This window comes from Sciurus carolinensis, chromosome 1 (assembly GCF_902686445.1).
Source record: "Sciurus carolinensis chromosome 1, mSciCar1.2, whole genome shotgun sequence".
NCBI classification, from domain to species: domain Eukaryota; kingdom Metazoa; phylum Chordata; class Mammalia; order Rodentia; family Sciuridae; genus Sciurus; species Sciurus carolinensis.
The window spans coordinates 95,756,789-95,782,442 of record NC_062213.1 but is presented as its reverse complement, the minus strand read 5'-3'; the positions used below and the strand labels follow the sequence as shown (position 1 = coordinate 95,782,442).

General features: G+C 50.6%; 2 protein-coding genes across 5 annotated transcripts in view; both read right to left on the bottom strand.

The window, feature by feature from the left end:
• Positions 1 to 5,331, bottom strand: part of Gatad2b (GATA zinc finger domain containing 2B) — a 105,792-nt gene extending 100,461 nt beyond the window's left edge. For both annotated transcript variants that reach the window (XM_047539709.1, XM_047539720.1), the window contains exon 1: positions 5,141 to 5,331. The gene's annotated coding sequence lies outside the window, so the exon portion shown is untranslated. The remainder of the gene's footprint in view (positions 1 to 5,140) is intronic.
• A 4,415-nt stretch (positions 5,332 to 9,746) lies between these two features.
• Positions 9,747 to 24,725, bottom strand: Dennd4b (DENN domain containing 4B). Of its 3 annotated transcripts, none has more exons than XM_047562455.1 (28): positions 24,365 to 24,725; positions 22,151 to 22,490; positions 21,310 to 21,562; positions 21,014 to 21,083; positions 20,644 to 20,813; positions 20,326 to 20,570; positions 19,590 to 19,656; positions 19,441 to 19,499; positions 19,122 to 19,266; positions 18,715 to 18,890; positions 18,463 to 18,563; positions 17,679 to 17,894; positions 17,013 to 17,158; positions 16,374 to 16,513; positions 16,138 to 16,264; positions 15,543 to 15,749; positions 15,110 to 15,238; positions 14,171 to 14,345; positions 13,780 to 13,947; positions 13,126 to 13,514; positions 12,848 to 12,970; positions 12,483 to 12,652; positions 12,243 to 12,384; positions 11,825 to 12,061; positions 11,201 to 11,327; positions 10,944 to 11,109; positions 10,784 to 10,848; positions 9,747 to 10,683 (listed from the first exon to the last, which is right to left on the bottom strand). In XM_047562455.1, exons 2-28 carry the CDS (start codon positions 22,465 to 22,467, stop codon positions 10,538 to 10,540), a joined length of 4,476 nt encoding a protein of 1,491 aa, XP_047418411.1. In that variant the 5' UTR covers positions 22,468 to 22,490; positions 24,365 to 24,725; the 3' UTR covers positions 9,747 to 10,537. The 3 variants fall into 3 exon arrangements, with proteins under 3 accessions (XP_047418411.1, XP_047418420.1, XP_047418404.1); XM_047562464.1 differs by lacking the exon at positions 24,365 to 24,725 and adding an exon at positions 23,236 to 23,657 and having other exon boundaries at positions 15,110 to 15,193; XM_047562448.1 differs by lacking the exon at positions 24,365 to 24,725 and adding an exon at positions 23,236 to 23,655.
• Between the last annotated feature and the right edge of the window lie 929 nt (positions 24,726 to 25,654).

The window sequence follows — 25,654 nt, the reverse complement described above, 5'->3', positions numbered from 1 at the left end:
CTGCTTGCTTTACCTGCACAAAGCCCTGGATTCAATTCCCAGCACCCCTCCCCCCAAAAAAAAATTATAGTTGTAGATGGACAGAATGCCTTTATTTTATTTGTTTATTTTTATGTGGTGCTAAGGATCGAGCCCAATGCCTCACATATGCTAGGAAAGCGCTCTGACACTGAGCTATAGCCCCAGCCCTTTAAGACCATTTTGAAGATAATAGGATGAGAGTTCAAAAGGAAAGAAGACTAAAAACCACAAGAAATTATGGCAATATTCCAAATAAGAGACCAGCAGTGGAAATACAGAAGAGTGACAGGCTAGACATGATGGTGCACACCTGTAATTCCAGCTACTCAAGAGGCTGAGGCAAAAGGATTTTTGATTCCATATTATGCTTATCACATTTCATATTTGTTATAAACAAACATGAGGTTAGGAGAACAGGTTATTATTCCTATTTGACCACAAATATTTATTAAGTATTAACTATATGCTAGGCACTAAACAAAACACCAAAATAAATACCATGGATATGTAAAGGTCTTACATCATAGAAGAGGAACTAATAAGCAATAAATGTAACAAATAAATATAAAATTAAATGCTATGGGAAAAAAATAAAGCAGGGAAGGACTATTAGAGGTGAAATCCAGGCTTAGGTACAATTTTAAAGAAAGGCAGAATAAGGCCTCATTGAAAAGGTAACTTCTGCTGGGCACAGTGGCAGATGCATGTAATTGCAGCGACTCCATAGACAGAGGCAGGAGGATCACAAGTTCAAGGCCAGCCTGAGCAACTTAAAACCTCAGCAACTTAGTGAGATTTATTTTAAAATAAATAAAAAGGGCTGGGGATGTAGCTCAGTGGTAAAATACCCCTGGGCTTAATTCCTAGTACCTCCTGACCCAAAAAAAGCCTTGAACAAGAGACTTAAAGTAGGCCTTTCCAGATTCAGATACCTGGAATTATTTTTAAAATGCAGACTGTAGGGGCTGGGGTTGTGGCTCAGAGGTAGAGTGCTTGCCTAGCACACGTGAGGCACTGGGTTCAATTCTCAGCACCATATAAAAATAAAATAAAGATATTGTGTCCATCTACAGCTAAAAATATTTTTTAAATGCAGACTGTGTATATTTGTAATCTCAGCTACTTGGGAGGCTGAGAAAGGAGGATCACGAGTTGTTCGCTAGTACTGGCAACTGAGCAAGGACCCTGCCTTACCAAAAAAAGACTGGGGATGTAGCTCAAGTACCGGGGTTTAATACCCAATACCATCATTTACAAAAAAAAGAAAAAGAAAAAAGTATGCTAGACAGGTATGAAAAGCAAAAAGAGAATGTCTCAAGAATATAGAATTATCATTCTCCTTAATTTCCTTAGCAGTTCACTTGTTAATATTTTTAACAATTAAGTTCACATGTTGTTAAAAGATGCTTCTGTAATTACTATGATTCTTGGAAGCTCTGGCACTTGAATATTTCACACCTCAAAAGTAACAAAATATGTGTCATTTTTCATCTGCTACTTTTGATGCTATAACCCAAACTCTTCATAGCTTCTTTCCAGTTGATAGCAACTTAAAACAGTGGCATAGGTTAGTGGGTTTTGAGTGAGACACCAAACATTACTAAACCACCATCTAAGAAACACCTCAGACAGGTTAAGCCCTAATCACTGTGGATCATTCCTCTTCTGCTTCATGAACTCAAGCTGTGTAGGAGTGTGTAGGAGTATTTTACACATCTACAAGAAAGAAGGTAAGGGTAGAACATGAGGAGGGAACCATTTCAAATCAGACCTATGCTTCAGAAAACTTTTATCACTACTACACAGAAATGAAATTCTCTGCCTTACAGATTCTGGAGCCACCAAAATCCCCAATCAGTACCTACAGAAAAAGTGTCACAGACTACTGAGGATAAACCAAACAACAGGGCCAACAGAAGCTTTCCCCCCAAAAGCCAGTTCAACAGAAACAGAACTTCCTCATGTATCTTTTCCCATGCTTAGCCAACAGCAGGGGAACTGCAACTTTGTGTGGCATTGTCTGATAGGTTGAATTTTTCTCCAGTAAGAGGTGAACAGTTTTTCTTTTTTTTTGGGCCGGGGTTAGATTTATAGTCAAATTGGGGGAGGGGGGGTCTCTGCCTCCCACACACTTATTTCCCTCCAAACTACCTCAGAAATTTGTGCCTTAATATGTAATGATGCAGAGCTTTAAGTACTGCAAAGGTCTGGAAAAGAAAATCCCTAGGTTCCAGTTATGGCTCAAATCTTACAATTTCTCTAGCAGTTGTTTTAATCAACCTAAGCTGGTTTGGCTTTTCTCAATGAGCCAAGCTACATGAGCATTCTGACCAAGTGCAGAGGGGCTGCTTGTCAGCATGACTCCCAATGGGGTGGCTAACATGGAAAAAGCTCCAGAGTCTAGAAACCAGGACAGCACAGCTGCTGTTTCCCTACACATACACTTTCAGCTTGGTAGGTGGGGGAGAAAAGGAAGGAAAATTCATCCAGTAAATTGAAACAAGAGGCCTGCTTTACATACAACATATAAGACACACTGCTTAAAGCTAAGATGAATCCAGAAGTCCCAGCATATGATTAGGATACTTTCAAGGACACACGGACACATTGTCACCTCTTCCATCCTGCTGTTTTCTACCCAAAACCCAAATGATTGGTCTAGTCTGGCCCAGCTAGAAATTCCTCCCCAAAAAGAGGTGTAGAGTAGATTCCCTCAAGAGGAGGAGACAGCACAGGCTTTTGAGAGTACTTTAAGGCTATGAGGTTCAGAACAAATTCCTCACACTTCTCCCACCACCCTTTGAACCTATGCTAAACACAGCATTTGCAAAAGTTACTGCCAGAACTTAGATTTGAAGGGCGATTCAGGCAACCTGGTTAACATTGTTTCTAGGGAAGTATCTGAAAGCAACTTCTATTCAGACCATATTTCCAAGGTCTCTAAACAGGAAGTTAACAGACATCATACACAGTGAGGGGAGGCAAACCACAGTGTCATAAAGATGGATGCTGCTGTCAAACAGAAATCACCCTCACCTCAATGTTTTCAGCTATGGATAATAGGTAGGACAAAGTCCATAAACCTCTTCTCTTCTCAAATTTGGTCACTCAATCTACAGGTTAAGTCTTCTGATGCTTACTGATTTAATACTTGTATGTCTGATTCCATGATGACCACCACTGTCTCCAGCCTAAAAAATATATTCCTCTAAACTGACAGCCGTACCAGACCAATACTCCCTATTAACTAATTAACTTCCTGTTAACTAATTATTCATACAACCTATCTACTTAAAAAAGCCAGAGGAAAGCATATCCTCACCCAACTTATCCTCAAACAGCCAGGGAATGGGCATTAAGTGGGAAAAAATAATAATAATCACCACCACCACCAAAAAAAGAAACAACACAACAAAAAACACCATTTCTAACAGGTATGGGCCTTCCCTTAAAATATACTGAATCCCTCCACAGCACCACCTTTAGCATCTCCAGAAGCAGCAAGTACCTCCTTCCCAAGCAAGTACCAACAGAAATGATATACTAGTACAATACTCTATGAAGAATGCTCCAGCACCAAAAATGTGAATCTGAGTGATTTTCAGACTTCAAGGAAGTCAGTAATAGCAAATAGCAATAAAGTTAGAACTAAACTCCCACACAGGTTAATTTCCAACAATATAGAAACCATACTGCTGCTAGAAATACAGAAGCCATGTGCAATAGGAGTGGACTGGACAGCTAGAGGACAGAAGGAGGGAAGATTTGATTTTGTACCACTTGAACGCAGTATCTATTCAAAATATAATTTAGAAATGTTCTAAAACTACAAATCCATCAGTTCTTCTCCAACTAGGAACAGTAAAACCTGCTTTACTCCATCAGCTACCAGTCCAAATCCCTCTTTTACAGTCAGGGCTGAAAACACTGCTTTCTCTTTGCCAAAATATAGTAAGCATCCCCACTTATCTCATACACACAAAAGTCCTCCAAATAATCATTTATCAGATGAGAAAACGTTCTCAAGAGGTTACCTAATTCGCCAGACGACTGCAAAAGAAAAGACTGATACCTAACTCAGCATCCACATGCCACCCACCATTAATGCCCCCATCTCCACCTTAGCACCCACCATCCCTATGAGCTAACACCTTGTGTTTTGAGGAAAGTTGATGTTGGGGAAGCACCCAAAGAAGCTACAACACCTTTATGAGGGAAGAAGGTTGCCCTGGGTCGCAAGTGGCATCTAAACCTCTGCATAAGCAAAAGTAGCTAGCACCTTAGTGTAAATAGGAGCAGGGAGGCAAAAAGTACTCCGAGTCCCGGTTTGGTTGAGGAAGTTAAGTTCTAGCTTCATCGACCCTCAGGCTCTGAACTGGGAAACGAATCCAGTCAGTCCCAGAAGCCCAGCTGAGAAAACGAGTGGTTTAGTAGCTACAGAAGTATCCACACGAGCTGAGACAATTCCCTTCTACGGGACGCCGAGGAAACGGTGGACGACGAAATAAAGGGTAAGGTTCTGCGCTCTTGATCCCTTTCCCTAAATAAAGATAATTACCCTTTGCTTCCTTCACCCTTAAGGATCCCCCATTTGTCCCATTCGCCTTCAAACACAAGACTGAAAGCAGGGAGCGGCCCCCGCACCCTGAGGGCACCACTGGGGGTGGAGAGAGTTAAAAAAAAAAGGGGGGGGGCGCGTTAGGGAGGAAAGGAGGGGAGCATGGCGGGCAGAAGGTAGTGAGTGAAAGCGGGGATGGCGGGGAAAACGGGGCGCGAGGGAGGGGAGAAAGAGTAAAAGGAGATGAAATGAAGGGACACGAGCTGGGGGCGCGCGAGGGCGAAGTGAAAGACCGGGGAGCGCGCACGGAGGGGGGGAGGGGATGAGGTGAAGGGGGAGCGCGAGGCGGGGGCGCGCGGTGCCGGGGTGGGGGGAGGGGACGCAAGGCGGGGGCGCGCGGGCGGGCGTCGGCTCGCGGGCGCTTCCCCTCCCCCCGCCCCTCCACCTTTCCCTTCCCCCACCACCGCCACCACCGTCTCCTCCCAGCCTCCCTCCCTTCCTCGCTCCTCACCGCCCCCGGGCGGGCGGGCGGCCAGGCTGGCCTAGGCCAAGGCTCCTCACCTGGCGGTGGCGGTGTAACTCCCGGCTAGCTCGCCTCCTCAGACGGCGGCGGAGGCGTCGAAAAAGGAAGAGGCGACCGCACAGTGGGCTCCGGATCCCGCTGACGGGATGAGGGACGGGGGTGGGGGAGGGGGGCGGGCCGGACCGGGGCGGGCGGGCGGAGCAGACACTGCGGTACAGACGGGGGCAGCGGCGGCGGCGGCGGCTGCACCGGCGGCGGCGGCACCACACAAACAAGGACGCTGATTGGGCAGCTGCCAAGCGCCTCGGCTCCGCCTTACCCACACGCCACGACGCCCATTGGACGACCTAAGCCGGCCACCCCGCCCCCTTCTTCTTTGCCGTACCAATAAAAAATGGGATGCCTAGACTTTACCCCACCCTTGAAGAGTGAGTGGCTGGAGAAGTAATGACTGGCATACCTACGGTCCAATCTTAAACGGAGGAGGGGGATGGTCTAGCGGGGGCGCGTTAATGGGTACCTCGGCCAGTCCCAGACACATCCGGGTCTTCGACAGCCCATTAAGTGTCGGGGGTCAAAAAATTGCTTCAGGCTGCAACTTTACCTTAGAGACGTTTTGGTCCCCAGGCAGCCGCCGTACCCGAGTCTCCCAAAACCGGGATTCCCCTTTGGCCAGCTCTCATTCTTTCAATTCTAAAGATGGAGACCGGTCACCGGTGCTAGGCTCTACGTTGAGCGGTGTTTCATCGCGACAGAATTCAGGAATTTCACGATAGAAGTAGCTTTAGGCGCTTGGGCCTTGCTGCCTGTTTGGGGCGTGGCCTGTCTCCGTCTGCCAAAGGCCTTGGGCTTGCTGGTGTTGGTCGGCCTCTGCTCAGTCCTGTCGTGACAACCACGACAGCAGGGGAAAAAAAGGGGGGGGGAGACCGCAGGTGGCCAAATTTATTGAGGAATTACGGTGTGCAGAGCCAACGAAACACCTCTCGGGATCTCCTGGTCTCGTTAAGTTCACACTTAAGAAAAAGCCTCCCACAACACCTGGTTCCGCCTAATCAACTCAAGGCCCAACTTCTGTTGCTAGCCTTACTACTTCCCCACGACGCAGTTAGGCCCGCCTAAACTCAGCGTTTCTTGAGCACCTTAAGGATAGGGACCAAGTATCACAGAATCGGTATGTTGAGGGAATAATACTATCTAACATTATGGGAAGGGTCTGTATGCCCAGGCACCGTGCTAAGAGCTTTATATGGATTATCGTATTTGTTTCTCATGAATGTTACCCCTATTTTATAAGGAAAATGAGATACAGATCAAATGACTTTTCCAAAGTTACACGTTAAGTGACAGAGCTGAAATTTGAACCCAGGTATAACAGGAAACCAGCTCGCAGGTTAAACAATGTGCCAGAGTCAGAGAGCTAGTGACCAAGCAGTAGTTTGAACTGGTTCCAGAGGCAGAACATACTTTTCAAATCATGCAGAAGTCGTGCTGTGCAATAGAAATAAAATTGTAATGGAGGGTATAGCCATGTAAGGACAAATGGAATAAAAAAAAATAAAAAAAATAAAAAAGACAGGTAGACCCTGAATACACCCACAGAGGCATGTCTCAGTTTTTAAATGGATAAGAAACCATGCTAGTATAGTGTCCAGGTGAAGAAAGAACATGTCTCGAATTGAGCGCTTGAGTTTGGACCTTAGCTCTACCTTTTGTCATCTGTGTGATTTGGGTGCAAATTAATTAACTTTTGGGTGTTTTTTGTTTGTTTGTTTTGGAGGGGGTAGGTTTTTTTGTTTTTGCTTTTGTTTTGTGGTACTGGGAATCAAATGCAGTGGCACCGTATGTTCTACTGAGCTACATCCCCAGTCCCTTTATTTTGAAACAGGGCCTCACTAAGTTGCCCAGGCTGGCCTAAAACTTGTGATCCTCCTGCCTAATCCTTCCCAGTCGCTGGAATTACAGGCATGCACCACAGTGCCCAGCTTAACTTTTATTTTCAATGCCCCAGTTTCCCCATCTGTAAAATGGGAATAAGAGTACCTAACACATAGGGGAATTTTAAGGATTACAGAATAGTACATTTAAATGCTTAAATGCTTAAGCACTCAATAAACATAATGTAACTATTTTCCTTGCTTTTCCAACAATTTCACTTTCTTTTCTCTAAATTCAACTTATATTGGTCTTCTACCCATAGTACCTATCTTGTACTGCACTGAAAATTAGTCCCATCATCTTAATGCTTTTGCTGATTCTTTTCAGTCACTGAATACACATGACAAAGCACCCATGATATTACTAGTCACTCCCATGTGCTGGGGATATAGAAGTGAAATGACAGGGCTGGGGTTGTGGCTCAGTAGTAGAGTGCTTGCCCCGCACATGCATTGGGTTCGACCCTCAGCACCACGTAAAAATAAATAAAGGTATTTTTAAAAAGAAGTAGTGAACAAGGTAAAGCCATTGCCTTCATAGAGTGTACATTCCTCTTTTCCTAAACTACCATATATCATCAGTCCAGTGCATTCTCTGCTACCTAAAAAGCCATTCTCAAAACTTTGAGAAAGCGTGAGAAACACAGTAGTAGAAGATACCAACCTGAAGAAGGGACTGCAAGGCCTGAGAAACTGCCTCCCAACAAAATAAAAATCAGGTTTTGGAAAGGGACTTTCAAACAGGAGTGATCAAGCTCTGAAGAAGACAAGTGAGGCCAGTATTGTAGTGGACATGACCTTTGCCCTACAATGGCTACCACTGTTTCCTTTTTTTTTTTTTTTTTTTTTTGGTACTGAGATTGAACCCAGAGGTGCTTTACCATTGAACTACATCCCCAGTCCTTTTTTTTATTTTGAGATAGGGTCTCACTAAGTTGCCCAAGTTCTCACTGAATTGTTGAGGCTGGCCTCGAACTTGCAATCCTCCTGCCTTAGTCTCCCAATTGGGAGGGATAACAGTCATGCACCACTTTTCTTTTTGAAGCTAACGTTTATTGAACGTGCTTAACATTTCATATGGATAATATAATTAGTATTTAAATGACCCCCATTTTCAGATGAGGAAAAGCTAAGGCATAGAAGTTACTTGCCTGACGTTGTAAGATTAGTAAGTGGCAGAGATAAGATTTACCTCAAATTCGTTAAACTTGAGGTACTTGTATACTCTAAAGTCTGGAGAAAGAAATTGAGCCAGGCAATTTAGACATATTCTTTCCCTCATACAACTCCCTAGGCCATAGGACAGATATCAGATATCATGGTATCATAATTTGCTATTGGAATTCCCAGATATTCTTATAATTACAAAATTCTGTAGTTCTCTCATCTAACTGCAGGGCTTTAGAAGGAAGCCCAAAAATGAGAAGCATAAGCTGGAAGGCAGAGTTATTGTGGAACCAAAGGGCATGCTAGACCAGTAAGATTATATGCTCTACTAGGATAGAGACTGGGCCCTAAAATTTTCTCACTATAGTAAGTGCAGTGACTTACTATACTGAGGGCAGGTATGTGGGGGCATACCTCACTGGTTGGAACACTTGCCTAGCATGAATGAGGCCCTGGATTTGATCCCCAGCATCACCACCACTATACACACACACACACACAGAGGCAGGTCCACCCCTATAAAAGGTCCTTAGGGATAAAATAGGGAGGTCAATTCTGGTGAGTGGGGCCTAATCGGAAACTAGGGTGACCTCTGGAGAGACCATCATCTAGCAAGAAAGATGATGGCATTTCCTAAGCCCTTTGGTTTCCTCCTTTGCAGCTCCTTTAAGGACTGGAAAAGCATCCTACCATGCTCAAAACAGAATGGGGAAGGGTCTTCTGGCTTGAAGGTTTTGGCATTCAGAAGTAGTACTTCTCTTTTCACCCAGATCTCCACCCAGGAATTTACACTAAAAATTCATGTAAGTCATTTCCTCCATTAATACTCCTGCCCTCCTTTCCTAAGGCATTTCTATTTTGTTAGCTAATTCCCTTTGATAATTGGTTTTGCAGCTCTGTTAGGAGTTGTTTCCTGTGTTTATTTCTTATACAGAAAGAAAAGGAGAACGTTGAGTGGGCCAAAGGGATTAGAAAAATGATGCCCATCTCCCTGATGTTCACAGCACAGCAAGCCCCTTTCTTTCCAGTGCTGTCCCCAGGCTGAGACCCTGATCAGAAGAGTGCTGCATACAACTAGAGCAACTAAGGGGGGCGACTGATGACTGACTGCCAAGTCCCCCAAGACACATGAGGGCCACCAAAAACAACTACTAGGGAAAGGGTTATCATCTCTGTGGAGGTAATGGAGAGGTTGGGGGGCAAATTATGGGAGAGGAAATAAGGCAAAGATGAGCTCAAGGCCCCCAGAGAATGGAGCCTTTGTGTGGGGTACAGATGAGGGACAAGGGGGTGATTGTGTGGGAAGGCTGGAAGTGCCACACAGACTGGCACTGCCATAGCCAGCACCAGATTCCCCCTTCTCCTGCTCCAAGAACTCCCTGTGCCCCAAGGGACCAGTACCAGACATGATCAGGAGAAACAAGGTATACCTGAAGGTTGCATAGGATGGAAAGCTGGAAAAGAGGATGTGCAAGCCAGGAGAAAAGGAGGAGTATAAGTAGCCCCCACTATTATCCCAGACCCAGGAAACAGGAGGCAGAAGGAAAAAGACAGAAGCAGCTTTTACTATATTTACATAGAACAAAACTTTGCAGGGAACAATTCTTATTGCACAGGTCAGGGCCCTGGGTGGATGAGGCATTCCCCAAAGTGGAGTGGACAACAAGGATCAGGACTGGAGGAGGCACCAATTCTTCCTAAGGGGAGCTTGGGACTCCTCTAGCTCCCACTGCCTGGCTTTCAAGGAGCTACAAACCATGGTGCCCCATTTCCCTTCTCTTTCTCACTCTCCGTAAGAGCCTCATTAGCAAGGGGGCTGTGGCTCCAGAATAAATAACTTAAAATAAAATACAAACACTAAGGTAGAAAGGCATGAAGAGCCTTGGGCTCCTTCAGCAATGCCAGGGAAGAGAGACCATCACTGATGGGGAATGAGATCCCTCCCTCCTGTTCTGGGCAAAGGCTCAGTAGCTCTGTGTCTTTCCAGTTGTTTTTTAAAACAAAAACTTCTAAAATTACCAGGGCAGTGAAGATCCATGGGTGCCCTGGACAAGAGTTCCTGGAATAGGATAGGGGAGGAACAGGGCTATTCCAACTCCCCTAGCTCTCCCCCAACACTGACATGAAAAAATTAGGCAGGATGGAGATGGGGGAATTGTGACTTTTGGTAACAGTGGGTCTCCCTTTCTGCTGTCCCCACGTGGAGCTTATGGCTGAACAGGCTTCCCAGCCTGTTCCCAATTCCTTTATGAAGGGAACAGGGAAGCAGTTTGTCTCTAGAATCTTTTTCCCTCACCTCTCCACCACAGGCTGGAGAGGGAAGCTTAAGGGTCCCTAGCATTCCAGAGGTGCTCCAAAACATTTTCGGCAATCAATGGCCTTGGTAGTAGGCATCTGTGCCCGCCGCTGCCTCAATTCCTCCTTGCCCATGCTGCTGGCCAGCTTGTTAAAGGCGGATTTGTACTTCTTGTCGAAGGCCACTAGGGAAGAGGGTGGAAGTCAGTGCATTAGGACCTCAGTCTCTCACACCTGGCCCAAGATCCTTAAACTCCTCAGTCCCCTCCCTGCCTGCTCACTCACCTATGTCCACATGGTCCTTGCCCATAGCAGCCATTGTCAGGAATAGGATCTCGCGGTAGATACCCCTGCAGTAGAGGCAGAAGAGTGTAAACAAGAGAACAACAAGAAGGTGTGAAGACTGACTGACATGGGTCAGGGACCACTCAGATGAGCATCATACCTCTGCAGGTGCAGGCCAGTAGGAGGGGGCCCTAGAGTTTCCAGCAAGAGCCCCACAGCCTTGTGCACCTCATTGAGTCCAACATGGCGCAGCACTGACTCCAGCAATGCCAAGCTAAGACATGCAGGTACTGGGCCTGGCCATACCACCCGCTGAGGGATTTGGCCTAGGTGAAAGGAAAAAAGGTCACCAGGATCACTGAGCCCCCTAGTCATGGAACTCACCCGTCCCATCCCTATGTCAAATACCAGACTCACTATGGACCCTCCAGAGCACATAGAGAGGTGGGCAGCTGTTGGGGTCAGGAGTCAGGATATCCCACAGCAGTCGCACCTGCACAGAGGCTGGATCGGGGGTTAGCCAAGGAGATGGGGCCTGGGGGAGCTGAGACAGGAGAGACAGTAAGGCTCACAGAATGGAAGGCAGAGGACAAAAAATGTACAGTTAATGTCCAAAGAGACGGGCATTACAGGACACAACCAAGGAGAAGAGGGAAAGGAATCTTATCCCATGAGAATGTAATTTCTTCAGAGTAAGGACTTTATTTTGTAATCTGCCACATCTCTAATGCCTGAAAACTGTGCCTGGAACCTAAAAGATGCTTAATAAATACTGGTGGAATGAATAGATAAAAATCAATGAATCATTTTCTAGGTACTAAGCACTACACAAGGTGTCTGTGCAACAGTCATTGCTTATGTCATTATAAAGATACAAAATTGTGGTCCAGAGTGGTGAAGTGCAAAGGCCAGGAGTCAATCAGGCACAACAGACTCCACAGTCTGGACTCTATTGTGCCAAGGGCACAGAGGACTAAGACAAAGAGCTGGGAGACAGGAAAGGAGGCAGTTATGAAGCAGGGACCACATAAAAACACTGACCTGGGGGGGTGGGGGCCCATCACAGGAGGCCAGCACCAGGCCTGGTAGAATACTAGGCAGGCGTAGCCGTTGGAAATACCATAGAAGGTTCCAGAAGATGATGGGGTGGGCAGCAGGCAGTTCTGGCAATGCCAGCACCTCACTGCCCTCATTCTCTACCAGAGACTCCAGCTCCTTCCGCAGCACCAGGGGACTCAGGTATGCCCATGCACCACTCTCTACACGCCTAGAGGAACCCTGTCAGACACAAAGTAGAAGGGCAGTGGTGGGCACATCCCATGGCCCCATCCAGTGCCCTGCCTCCCACAAAGCCAGTGGCTTCTGGGATGCCTCTTGCCCTTATTACCCATCTATTTGACAACCCTCCACACAAGGCAACATGCTCCCACTCCTTGTGCCCTTTTGGCCCAGCTCTTACCCCTGTGTGTCCATTGCAGAGCTGGGGCTCATCCAGGGCAAGGCAGAGCCTCCGGTCACTGAGTACAGGGCCAGGACCCCCAGGAATAGGAGCATCTTTGCTGCTGCTGGCACCAGCAGGGGCAGGTTTGGGACTGGGGGCACTGTAAGGACAGAGCAGAAGAGGTTGGCTCTTGGACCACTACCTTCCTGTCCCACTACCTTCCTGTCCCACCCACAGCACTTGTCCTGATTTGGGCACCTGGGTCGGGAATCAAGGGTCTGAACACTGAGCAAGGGCACGAAGGGGCAGGCACAGAAGGGGCAGGTTGTGTTGAGGTTAGAGTCGTCAGGTGCCCAACCAGCCATGATTTCCTCATCATACACCAGTGAATCGCAGGCACGGCACAGGGAGCAGCTGGAGAGCAGAATCTGAAGACAAGGAGACCCCAGGAAGTAGGTCTGGATTGGCCTTCAGTGCCTTGAAGCCCATGCCCCTTCCCTGGTCCTTCCACCTCCAAATCCCAATCAGGCCTCCTCCTATCTCCTCCCCATCCCCTGCCTTTCACAGGATGACTGTGTGGTGTATGTTTTCCAGCACAGCTGTGTGGGTGGGGTTATCCTTACTTCCAGGGAAGGTGGCTGGAAGGATCCAGGGGTGTCACTGAGGCGCTCTGAGGAACGGCGGAGGCTCAGGCTACTGAGAGAAGACTCTGAGAGGTCCCACTCACTGCCCAGAGAGGCCGAGCTCTGCCATTACACAAGAAAACCTGTCAGCCAACTCCATGCTCCTCTTCACCCTGGATGCTAGGTCTAACAACCTTTCAGGGACCCCTTCTGGATATTTGCAGCCCCTCCCAGTCCTCCTGATGCTAAGGTGTCTAGACCCAGCTGTTGCTGGCTACCTCTGATGCAGTGGATCCAGGACGCTCCCGGGGTCTCAGAAGGCTGTCCATTGGGCTGCGACGGGCAGGGGGAGGCAGGTCAGGGGGCAGCTCAGATGGGGAAATGCGGGAGGCAGGGGAGCGGCGGGAAGGAGTAAGCAGCTGTTGGAGGCGGGCACCCAGCCCTCGTCGGGGGGTGCCTGCCTCATCCTGACGCCCACCAGCCTTGGGTCCTCGCCCACTCAGCCCTTCCAGGGTCTCACTGGACTGGGCACTCAGGGCCAAGCCTGAGCCCCCTGGACTGCCTCCAGGTGCCAGCTCCTCCCCTGTCAGGCTCAGGTCTGAGAGACTTCCATCATGCCAGGGTACAGGTGATCCCCGGGGTTCTAGGACCCCTAAGGCCTCTATCACTGCAGGACAAAAAAAGAATAAGGGAAGATGGAGGTCAGCCTCTCTTCCAGGTGCCTGCTTCTTCGGTACAAACAATTCCTGGCTGCATAAACTCTGACACTGGACCCCATCATGACATTCTGATTCCTCAGAGTGCACAGTTACCCAACCAACAGTCCCCTTCTTCCAAATCTCTGGCCCTGGTTCTTCTCCTTTCTTGCTGGCAAGTGGTTAGGAAAACTGACTATGGCAAAGAGAAGAGGAAGGTCAGACAAGAGCACTTACTGTGGGCCACACCGGCCTCCACAGTGGGCTGTGCTCCTCGGGCACTGCCCAGGCTGCCACTCTTCACCAGGCGCCCAGTGGGTGAGGCTGGGTCCCTCATACTTCGCCCAGCCCAAGTCGTCTGACGCTGAAGGGGGCGGGTGGGGGATGGGCGTTCCAGATAGGACTCTGGAAGAGAGAGAAGGGGTTTAGAGGCAGCTAACTAGAACCCCAAAACAGAGCTCCATGGATGGACCTGGATTTGCAAGGTTCCCCTCAGGCAGAACTTCTGTTACCAGTCAAGTAGAATTTTCCTATCCTCGGAAACCCCATGCCATCCACTAAGCCAGTTCTGGCTCTCCAAGAGCCTGGCTACCCTCTCCCTAAGCCTGCCTCACCAGTCCCTGCCCACCTGTCTGGGAACTGCTGGTCTCTTGGTGTGCTGCCACCTGCTGCTGTTGCTGCTGCCGCTGCCGGTCTCTCAAAGGCTGACGGAATTGAGCAGCCCCCAGGACAACATTCCGGAGCTTGGCCCAGCGCAGGCGTCCACCTGGTGTACCAGACGGCCACTTGCTTTCCAGCACAGCCTACCAAGTACAGTACCCATCAGGATGGCCTCTTTCCAAAACCCTGACCCCAGCCTGATGCCCACCTCCTGTCCTAGAGTCCCAGGGACCAACTTCCCCTCCACACATCCTGCCTAGGACTATCTGACCAATGACTCATCCAGGAACAAGAGTAATTGTGAGCAACTGTCCTGAGAAGACCTACGAGAAGTAAGAGAAAGTTTGTATTCAAACTCTACTACTTATAAACTGTATGGCTTTGAAGAAATCATTTCAGATTTTGGTCATTAAGTTTCCTCATCTGAAAAGCAGGAGATAGTTTAGTATTATGGTTAAGGGGCTGAACTTAGGAAATATGGATATGCCTTTGCTCAGATCCTTGCACCCTAACTTGTTCGCTATGGGACTTTGAGCAAGTTATGAATTTTCTGTAACCTCATCTACTCTTCTATGAGATGAGGATAATCCTTTTACCCCATGGGTCATGGTGAAGATAAAATTATTTAAAATGTATAATATAAAATTAAAAAATAAAACGTATAATATATTTGGAATAGTGCCTGATATACTAGCCAACACTGTTGTAAGAATCAAAGTAGCTGAGATGAAAAAAAAAAAAAAAAAAATCTGTTGGTGCCTAGGCAATAAGAAGAGAACACTGGATGCCAATGATTACAGGACCTAGTTTAACCAATCTCCAAGACTGGAGAGAGCAGGTGTAAGAAGCAGCACACCCCATGCACACCTGGTACAGACTGCCAGCCATGCCACCCCTAACTAGGTACCTTGTTGTAGTAACCATAAGTGATGGTGTTGGGCACAATGCCTGCCCGCCGCATCTCCAACATGACCCGCACAGACAAAACAGGCTGTCCATAATATGAGCAGAGCTGCATTAGCACCCTGTAACACACCTGGGCCAAGAGAGGCACAGAATGACAGAAGACTTACTCCCTACCCAAATCCTCAAGTCTCAGCAAGTGCCCTCTTCCACCCTTTCCAGTTCTTACACACTTCACTGGCCCCTTGTAGCTCTTTCTTGCTGATCCTGCTACCCTGCAGTCCTCACTGCTATGCCCCAATCATGCTCACTTAGTAAACGCTTATGGAGCATCTGCCCAGCTCTAGGGCTCCCCATCTGCTTTTCTTCAACTCCAACAAGTTTCCCTCTCACAGCCCCCATGGCTGCAAATGGTCACATAGTAAATGGCTGCCTACCTCATCAGGGAGCACCACCTTGCGGCTCTCCATCTCACGTAGCACATGGTACGCTGTGTGTAGTGCCCGCACTCGGGAGGGTGCTGACCGCACATAGGCAGGAAGACACAGGAACCACAGCCCATAGCAATGGCCCAGCAGGCACCGGGCCCACAGTTCAGGCATAGTTGCTGACTTCTGTGCCATCCGCTGTGCCACCTTCATCTCCTAGGTGGGGCAGAGGAAACACAGGATGAATACGATGCCAGGGCAGGTCAAGAGAAGCAGTGCCTTCCATGAGGGAGGGTCTGTGCTCTGAGGAGGGATGCTATACTAAACAGGTTACAGCTCTTGAGCATGGGCAGGTGCCCTGGACTAAGCAGCCAACCTCTGAATTCCCAGAAATGAAGATGGTGAGGGCGATGATGATGACAATGACAATAGTAACAATAACAGATGTTTGTACAACACTGCTTTTTATATGCCAGGCATATGTAAACTTCCTAATAACTCTATGGGATAAGTATCATTATTATCCTTTTTTAACAGATGAAGAAAACTGAAGCAGCAGCCCTTGGCTGAGCCAGGTTTCCCATGGGGTTCACCAGCTGATTACCTGTTTGGTACGGCGAGGGGCGGGACTGCTGGGAGTGCTACGGGATGGGCCTGGCACAGGCAGGACCCCTGGTTGCTCTTGAGGAGACTCAAATAACTCAGCCCGTAACTCTGGGAACCCATCATAGCTGGAGGGGCAGAGACAGCCAATATCAGGGGCAGTTGGTATAGAGTCATGCAACTGAAGTGGATCATCCCAGAGGTCTTGGAACACAGGAGGGGACAAAAAACTCTCACCAGTACTGGGGAGTGGATTCACTGCCCTCTGGTACTGGGGGCTCCTCAGGGGGTGTGATAAAGACAGTGAGCTCACTTCCTGACAGTTCTTCCAGCTCCACTAAGGGTGTCATCTCGGGTTTCTCCTGCTCTGGGTGGACCTAAGCAGGAAGGTAAGAGAGTGAGCATTAGACAGCAGGCATGGCTGGTTGCAGTGGTGCTGCACACCTTGTAACCCAGTGACTCAGGAAGCTGAGGCAGGAGGATTGAAAATTTGAGGTAGCCTTGGCAACTTAGTGAGACCCTGTCTCAAAATTAAAAAATAAAAGGGTTAGGGATGTAGCTCAGTACAAAAAAAAATAAATAAAATAAAAGGACAGTGGGCACAGAGGTAGCCAGATGTCCAGAAAATGGTATCTTCCAGGAAAGCACATCCAAGGGAAGGAGTCCTGAAGACACAGTTGAGGGACAGAATCAGGAATGGGAGGATACTACATCTAGGAAGCCAGACTTGTATGGCTGTACAGTTGTGTGCTATGTAACTCGGGGGGTGCCCTCCTAGTCACAGTGAGATACATTTGGGTTTACGGTGGGCTGTGGGCAAAAGAGACAAGCAGAAGGAGAGCAGAGGCCACTGGGCACATAGAGAAGGCTCAATACCTTGTCGACACAAGAGTCAAAGAATTCAAGGGCAGCATGCCGAGCAGAACCAAAAGAACATTCTTCAATGAACTGTGAGAACATCTGCGTGTGCAACAGCTGAGAGTACAGCTTGTGGCTGGAGCGTTCTCGGGACTTGAGGAAACCTGATGGGGACAAGAATGAGGCAGGGAAGGGAGGTTACCAGAGGCCTCTCCCATAGCCATCTCTGCCCTACACTGTTCTTGGCTCCCTGACCTCTTAGGACCCATGCCCATCAAGGTCTTCATTTCTTTGGCCCACTGATACATTTACTCCACGGACCAGCTCAGCTCCTCTAGCACCATGGTCCCCCAGAGTCCTTTCTTTTTGTCTATCTGTACCCACTGTCATAGACTTAGGGTTCTCCAAGGATAGGTCCCTCAAGAGGGACCATAAAGGCTGCTCACAAAGGTCACTATGTCCACTCTACACCCAGGACTCCCAGAGAGCAGGGCCACATCCGGTTCATCTTTATACCCTTACTCCCTCCAAGAACAGAAAAATGGTTGGCTCAAAGCAGGTAATTAAAACATTTACTGAGTTGAAGAATAAGAAACCGAGTGGTACCCAGGCCCCCTTGCCCAGCTCCTCCCATGATACCCCCTCCCATGATACCCTTTCCAAGTAGAAATAAGCCCGTGTTACCCTGAAGGTAGAAAAGGTTGTCAACATCACGAGCCCCCTCGGATGGGGCCTGGGTAAGGGGGCGCAGAAAGTCCCGGTAGCCCTTGAGCAGACAGGCCATAAAGCGCAGGAAGGCTCCCTGGACTTCCCGCTCCAGGCGGGCACGGCGACCACAAACTGCCTCATAGTCTGTCAACAGGAATTCCAGGGATGCCTCCTCCTCAGGTCCAGTATAAGCTGGGAATCAATGCCCCAGAGTCAGAGTCAGCACCCACAGTGCTTACCTTACCTCCATTCCTCACACTGACATCTCTATTTCCATCTCCAGCCTCTCTCAGACCTCACACCAATAGTGACTAAAAGATTAACTTCAGGTAATAGCTTTAAGCCTCCCCAGTCACAAGTTCTACCTTCCTGATGTGTTCAGTAATGCTGTTTGCCCCTCCTTCTAGCTGTTTCTTTATTTTATTTATTTATTTATTTTTGTACTAGAGATTGATCCCAAAGGTATATCTCAGTCCTATTTTATTTTTTACTTAGAGACAGGGTCTCACCCACTTGCTGAAGCTGGCCTTGAACTTGTGGTTCTCCTGATTCAGTCTCCCAGCTCACTGGGATTACAGATGTGCACCAAGGCACCCAGCTTCCTTCTGGCTTCTATTGGAATTTGAACCCCCTGACTTCCACCAAATCCTGACTCCTCTAAGGTCCTCAAGGAATGTCTACTTCCCCACAGCACTCCCCATACTAGAGGTCAGAGACCAATGACCAGCTCCCAGTTCCCACCCCCACTGAGTCTTCTCACTCTGGTCCAGTTGCTGGTACAGGGTTGTTAGTGTGGCCAGTAGAACCTTGTAGGGTCTGCGGGGCAGGGTCCGAGGGGAGAGAAGCTTCTTTTCCTCTGTCCTAAGAGATACACACGAAGATAAAGAATGATATGGTTCCTCACAAGCCTCCCTTATTTTTGCCTGAAGCTCCTTTTGAGCCAGTGGCAGCCCACACGTCGACCCTTGCATGCTCACCTCCCATAGCCCCCAGATGAGACCCAGCCTCTTACTGGAAGAGCGTGTTGGTATCAAGATCAACACAGATGACATCAGCAGGAGGGTCATGCAGATCAAAGTAGCTGGAGTGGATACCCACAATGAAGGGCACGGGGGCGCTCAGTACATCTGCCAGCACCAGGGGGCACAGCGGAATGTAGGGGCACTGCCAGTGCAGTGGGAAGATCATCTAAAGTCCAGAGAGTAAGAACAGGTGAGTAAGGACTGGGGCAACAGTGAGGGACACAGGAGGGAGAGAGGGTACTGACCTTGGGGAGCTGGTGCCTATTTATCCCTAAAGTCTGGACCCAGGGGGAGGACCCTCCCCAAGGAAGGAAAAGTAAGGTGACAAATCCAAAAAGGCAGGCACCAGAAAGAACAGTGGTTCAGGGGAAGGTGGACTGGGCAGTGTGGCACTTACTGAGACGAGGGCCTCACAGACACTGGTGAGCAGGTCTGGCCGCAGGGAGTGGACCAGTAGTTTGTGCTCTGTGAGCACAGCCAACAGAAGCGTGACAGCCAGCTCAGGGCCCAGGCTCTGTAGCAGCTGCAGGAAACTGGCACCACTGCAGGCAACGCGGGGTTGAGAAGTGAGTAACCAGAAGACTCTAGAGACTCTTCCCCAAACACTGGGCACAGACACCACGTAGCCCAGCCTGCAAAGACTTCAATGACTGCCCTCAGCACCTACCACGTCCTCAGTCATCAAAGATTCCCTCCCCCTGAACCTGGGCACAAACCTGAGAGGCAGGGGTGAGGATACAGGTTGACAGAGGAGCAGGTTGTCATAGGGAGACATCTGGAGGGGCAGAAGAGTCACAGATCAGGATGTTGATGGCTAGCCCCTGCCTGCTCCTCTCCTTCCATCCAGCCCAGCCCCAGCTCTTACCTGCACTAAGATGCGGGGTCTCTGTGGGGAAGGGAAGGGGACATTGTGAATGAAGTGGGAGATGTGCCTGCAGAGAGAGGGAAATAGGTGAGGCAGACTCCCCAGTTCATCCCTATCCTACTTCCACCATGTTTCTCCATCTTTCTCTTCTGAGCTCCAGAATCTTACTCCTAGTCAGGCACAGTGGCACATGCTTATTAACCCAGTAGCTCAGGAGGTTGAGGTAGTAGGATCACGAGTTCAAAGCCAGCCTCAGAATTTAGTGAGGCCCTAAGCAACTCAGTGAGACCCTGTCTCTAAATAAAATACAAAAAAGGGCTGGGGATGTGACTCAGTGGTTGAGTATCCCTGAATTCAAAGTCCAATCTCTGGTACCAAAAAAAAAAAAAAATCTTAATCCTACCATGTTAGATATAACTAAAAAGAACCAATTTTAAAAAATTCTATTTCATAGGGAAAAAAAGAATATTACTTTTCCCTGAACCCCACTTCATGACCTGCATAGCCACCAAAGCCTCCATTATACTTAGGACTTGTACAAATCACACACAGCCTTTGTCAGGACCCAACTAGCAAGTGTAGGCTGGATTTCAGGCTGCTCATCTCAGCTGATGACATTTTTTCCAATGGCCAAACCATACAACCACACACTACAGCCCTGTCCCCTACTCACGTTCAAACCACCCCTATCTCCATCTTAGTCCCTCCTTCCCAGTGTCAGGGTAGCCATGCTCACGCTTCCAAGGGCAGGCGGTGGGGGCCAGAGACAGAGTAGCGATAAAGGAAGGTGAGGAAGGCTCTGAAGGCTGGAAAGGCAGGCCAGTGGGACAGCACAGCAATGGCACGCCGGCTCCGCACAGCGCGGCCCCCCAGAGCCCGGCCCCGTTCCACAGCACTCAGCAGGCCCAGTGCCCTGGCCTGCCGCTCTGACAGCCTGGCTCGTGGAAATGCCTCATAGAACTGCAGGGCGGCACCATACACCTGGCAGGGGACAGAGGGACAGTCAGGCAGGCTCTGCATAGCCCAGGCCCCTTACCACACACCACACACCTACCTTATCACCAGCGGCACCCGTGAGCACAAAGGTGGAGAAGACGGGCACAGGGTACTTTGTCTGGGCAGGCCAGCACTCGATAGTGGCCCCCATGGGCAGGCAGAAGACGGGTACTGACTCAGGTAGCGGGAATGCCTCATTGTCCTCCTCTGGGTAGCGGCCCAGCAGCTCTGCACCCAAGCAGAGTGAGGAGTACCCAAAAGGAGGGGTGTCCATCAGACTCCAGGGAAAGGAGCCAGGGGATCCCAGAGAAGGGCCAAGCAGCAAAAGGGAAATAAATTCTAGGGACACTTGAGGGTACCAATCAAGAGGTACCAGGGTGGAGGGACAAGGAGGGTCAAAGGTTAGGACGGACAGAGGGGCCACTCACCTGCCTCATACACCAGTGTGTTGGCTTTGGCCAGGCCCACCTTGTAGCACAGATACACTGCTGGGCCCCACTGTCCCAGATGGCAAGAGACAAGCAGAGACACAGCTACCAAAGGTTTCTGAGGTCCATTTTCTCTCTACCACCCCTAAGTGGGCTTTTGTCTTCAGAGCTCTTGCTAATACCAACCCTTCAAGCCCAATCATCCCTCTGGCCTGCTGCTGGTCCCTTTATGCCCAGTTTCACACCCTCACACCAATGGCCCAGGTCTCAGCTCTTGGCTCCACAGCCCCACTCACCATGCCAGGGTTGAGGTTGCGGGATAACCGGCAGTAAGTATGAGGAGTGCCCTCACCCTTGCTGGGCAGCACCAAGCAGAGATCAGTGATGCCCAGGGCATGCAGTCCTGCCCCCTCTGCTGCCCGCCTGTAAGTGAGGTAGGTGCGGGGATGCCCAGGGCCTGGAGGGGCCAGGTTGGCTGAGTGGCTGTACGGTGTAGTATCGAGCACTTGGAAGCCGGGCTTGGGACGTTCCTTGCCCTCATATAACACCCTGGGCACAGAGAACAGAAAGAAATGTCAAGAGGACAGGATAGAAGAGAATGACCTCAATCCTGCCAGATCTGCCTACCTAGTCTCTTCAACTGCTTTGCACCCTCAGCCTTGTCAAACCCAATACCAGGGCCCACCTCTTCTTGCTGAACTTTTCTCCAGAATCCTATGACCCCTCTTATGCCCTTGACTCTACCTATCAGTCAGTAACAACCTCACATGCCTTCCACAGCTCTCATACTCATGAATAAACACCAAGACTTGATTGACACTGTTCTAAATCCCTCAGGTGGGTTATTCCATTCAATTTTCTCAAGCATCCTATGAGGGACAATTATCCTCATTTTGCAGATGAGGCAACAGGCCCTCAGTGGGGTTTTATAACCTACCCAAGACCAGAGGGCTAGCTGGCAGCAACACTGGCACAAAAACCCAAATCTGAGAAGCCCTTCCTCCCTGGCTTCTGGTCCATGCTGCTCCCACTCCCCTGGCCCTCCCCTCATCCCAAACCCCTAACTCTAGCTCTCCTGATCTTACCCATAGTACTTCCCAGCCTCCCCTGGGGCCACCATGGGTAGGAGGCACACACCCCAACTCAACGAGGGGGGGCTTGTCACGGCCCCGGCGGTAGCAGATGACAGGTTGAGTTCCACCCAGGAGCCCAGCACTGAATTCCAAGGGGTGGCCACCAGCAGAAGCCTGGATGCACGTATAGCCCTGGGGCACTTCCTCGCCCAGTGCCCTAGCAATGACGGCCACATCTGTGATGGGTTCAGCTGGCCGGGGAGGGCGCAGGGGCCCACTGGGTTCAGGAACCCACGTTTCCTCAGGGATAGGTGCTCCGTTCCCTGCAAGCCCAGCTACCACGAAGTAATCCACCAGTCGGGGGGGCCGCTCCTCCGCCATGGCCCCCCCCTCACTCACTGCATCTGGAATGGGCAAGTGGAGGAAGAGATGGAGCATGGGAAACTGCTATTACCATGGCAATTACCCCCTCCCCTTGCTCCCCTCCTGTTCCTAGTCCTTCCAAAAAAAGATGGGATAAGTGGTCAGTCAATCCGGAATTCTCCCACCTCTCACATCACCAGGCTCTCACAGCCCACCACAGCTCCTTAAAGAGACCAGGTCTCTCCCACTTGGCAGTTCTTTTCCCAAAGAACCCAAACTCCACCACACTCGGCTGGCCTGGGTTCTGACATCATATTGCTCATGTATTCCTTTTAAAGGCTCCACCCCTCCACACTACTTACATACAAGTTATAACATCACAGAGATCACAATATTTATCCTGGCCACAACAGCATACCAACTTTAGTCTTTTTAAAGGGTTTCTGGCCTTCCTGCTCTAGTTATGACATCCTAAGAACCTCCTAATCCAGTTAACACTCTTAAAGAGGCCATTCCTAAGTTTTTAGAAGACACTAGTAGGTTTCTGGTAAATTTCACAAAACCCAAGCTTTAGTGTCTTTTCACCAGTGTCCTTCTTCCTGCCTTAACTCAACCACCCTGGCCCAACCACCAGAGCCCTCCCACTTCCAGGATCCTTAACTATCTCCAGTTAGGTCCAAAGTGGCTGTGGGAGATAGTTCCAGCCATCCCACACCCTCCGCCACAGAGCCCTGAGACAGCCTTAGTATTAGGCCCACAACAGCCTTTTAGTAACTGTTTCCTCACCTGCCTCCATGGCCCGCCCCAGGGAGTAGAGACCCAAGGGTCCTGAGGCGCCCCGGGGTGCAGAAGCTGGGATAGAGCCTGGTGGGTGGCTCACAGCAGGGGCCAGGAACGTGGGAGAGTGCTTCAGAGGGGAAGGGAGGTTACTTCCTGAAACCGTGGAGGGGAAGCTGCAGTTCAGCAGAAGACAGCCTATGGGTGTGTGTGGCGGCGGCTTACTGCTGAAGGTGCCAGCGAAGCATCATGCCAAGACCGAACCTCAGACCCTAGGGCCCTGAGCAAGGCAGAGGATGTTCTGAATGGCTCCAGGATATACCGTTCTACTCAATCTCCCACTCTTCCCCCAGAGAACTGGGAGCAAAGGAGTCTCCTGGGACCAGGTTGTCTGTCTCTGTGTGTCTGTCTGTCTGTCTGTCTCTCTCTCCTTAAACCGGCTTCTGGACACACACGTCCCAACCCCAGCTAAATTTAGCCTCCACGTCTAGGAGGTGAAGCCAGGAGTCGGCGTCAGCCTCCTGATTTAACTCGAGGGCACAGCCCCCTCCCTCATCTACTGCAGGCGAAAGGGAGTCCTATGCCCAAGGCACAGGCACAGGCAGTTAGGTGGGACCATCTGAGCGGCAAGTGGGTGGCCTCCATGCGCCGAACGTGCGCAGGGATCCCCCGGACCCTGCCAGGGGCGTCCTACAGAGGGTAACCCTTTCTCCCTAAGGAAAGCAACCCGCACAGGGGCCACTCTGGTTTCCAACGCCCACATGCCGGGCGACGGGAAGTTGGGGTTGGGGCAGAGGGCGCGCGGAGGGGAAGGAAGCTGAGCAAGGAGCTGGAAGGCAGAGAAAAGTCGGCGCGCCGGGGGCCGAAGACGTGACGGCAGCAGCGCCGGCCGCCGCGTGACCCGAGTAGGAGGGAGGGGTGCTCCAGCTCCGGCACCCGCGGGAGCAGGAGGGGTGCGGGGTGCCCGACACAGCTAGCTAACTCCCGGCTGCGCCTTCCCCTCCACTTTCACTTCCCCAGGAGAGAGGAAGCGGAACCAGATGTGCAGCGTTGGAGAACAGCTGGGGGCTGTCCCCCGCCCCGCCAGCGCTCCCTCCCTTCCTTCCCCGCCCGCCGCCCCGCCCGGTCCGGCCCCTACCTGCCTGCCCTGCGACTGCCCGGCCGGCCGGCCCGCTGGCGGGTGGCTCGGAGGGCGGGCTGGCGGGCCGGCGGGCGGCGGGACTACCCGGCCCCGGACATGGCGCACCGGACTTGGGCGCCGCTCCCGCCTGGGCAGCGAGTGAAGGAAGAAGAAGCGGCCGAGGGCACCAGGGCGCGGGGCGCCGTGGAGGGAGATCTGGGCGGTCCCAGCGTAGCGTCCCTGCCGCGCTGCGCCACGCTGGGACTGTGCAGCCGCGCCGCTAGCCGGGCCGCGCGGTCCTCCCAGCTCCCGCGGTGCTGGGGGCCCAGCGCTCCTCCGCGCGCCCCGCTTTCTCCACTCCCCCTACCCCCCCTTCGGGGCCGCGGGCGCCGCCGCTACCCCTACCCCCCTCCTCGGCCGGCGGCCGTGACCCCAGCAAGCGCCGGCCCAGCACCCTGCCGCCTGCAGCGCGACCCCTGGCGGCTGGGAGGGCCCCCTGCACCCAGGCGGGTTCCCACCATCTAGCCGGCGCCTCTGGACGCTGACCCCCGATAGCCCTGAAGTCGGCGTCTTCTCACGTCCTGCCCTGGGTCCTACAATCAGATATGGTGCGCATGCCTGGGACAAGGTGAAGTCCTAGACTTGAGGAACCCAGGTGGCTGCCCGCATTTCCAGGTTTAGGGCACACTGCATTCCCTTCAGAAGCTCTCAGTTCTCTTTTCTGGAAATGACATGAGCTTTGGAAAGAGGAAGAGGAGAAGCTAGGGTGTGGTGCAGAATAGTGGAGGTGGGGTAACTGAGGAGGGGCACCATTCTTCTCACTGTGCTGGGTGGGAAAGGAGCAGAGGCTCAGACAGCCAAAGCACTGGTAAATACATGCAGAAAGGGGAAACCTCTTCACAACACAGTTAACAGGCGATGATCTGTTGAATTAAAATTCTCAAATAAGTGGAGGTATGGGGAGGCAGAAGTGAATTCATGCATAGGAAGCAAGTGGGAAAGGAGGGCTTCCTCGAGGCTTGGCTAGGTCCTGGAGGCATAAATGACCATAACAAGGGAGCCAACCAACACCTACCTGGAGTTCATAGTTGTTAAATTCCCTCTTCTCTGAAGCCTTAGTGCTGAGGTCAGCTACCCCCAGGAAACCTGGGGTCATTCCACCAGAAAAATCAGACCTGTGAGCCTAGCCAGCAGCCACCTCCTCAACCCGACTCATAGCCAGGCCTCAGGCTAAGAAGAGGAGTAACTTGTCTGGTCAGTCCCCTGATGCAGCAGTACAGTCCCAGGAGTCCCAGGGCACAGGATATG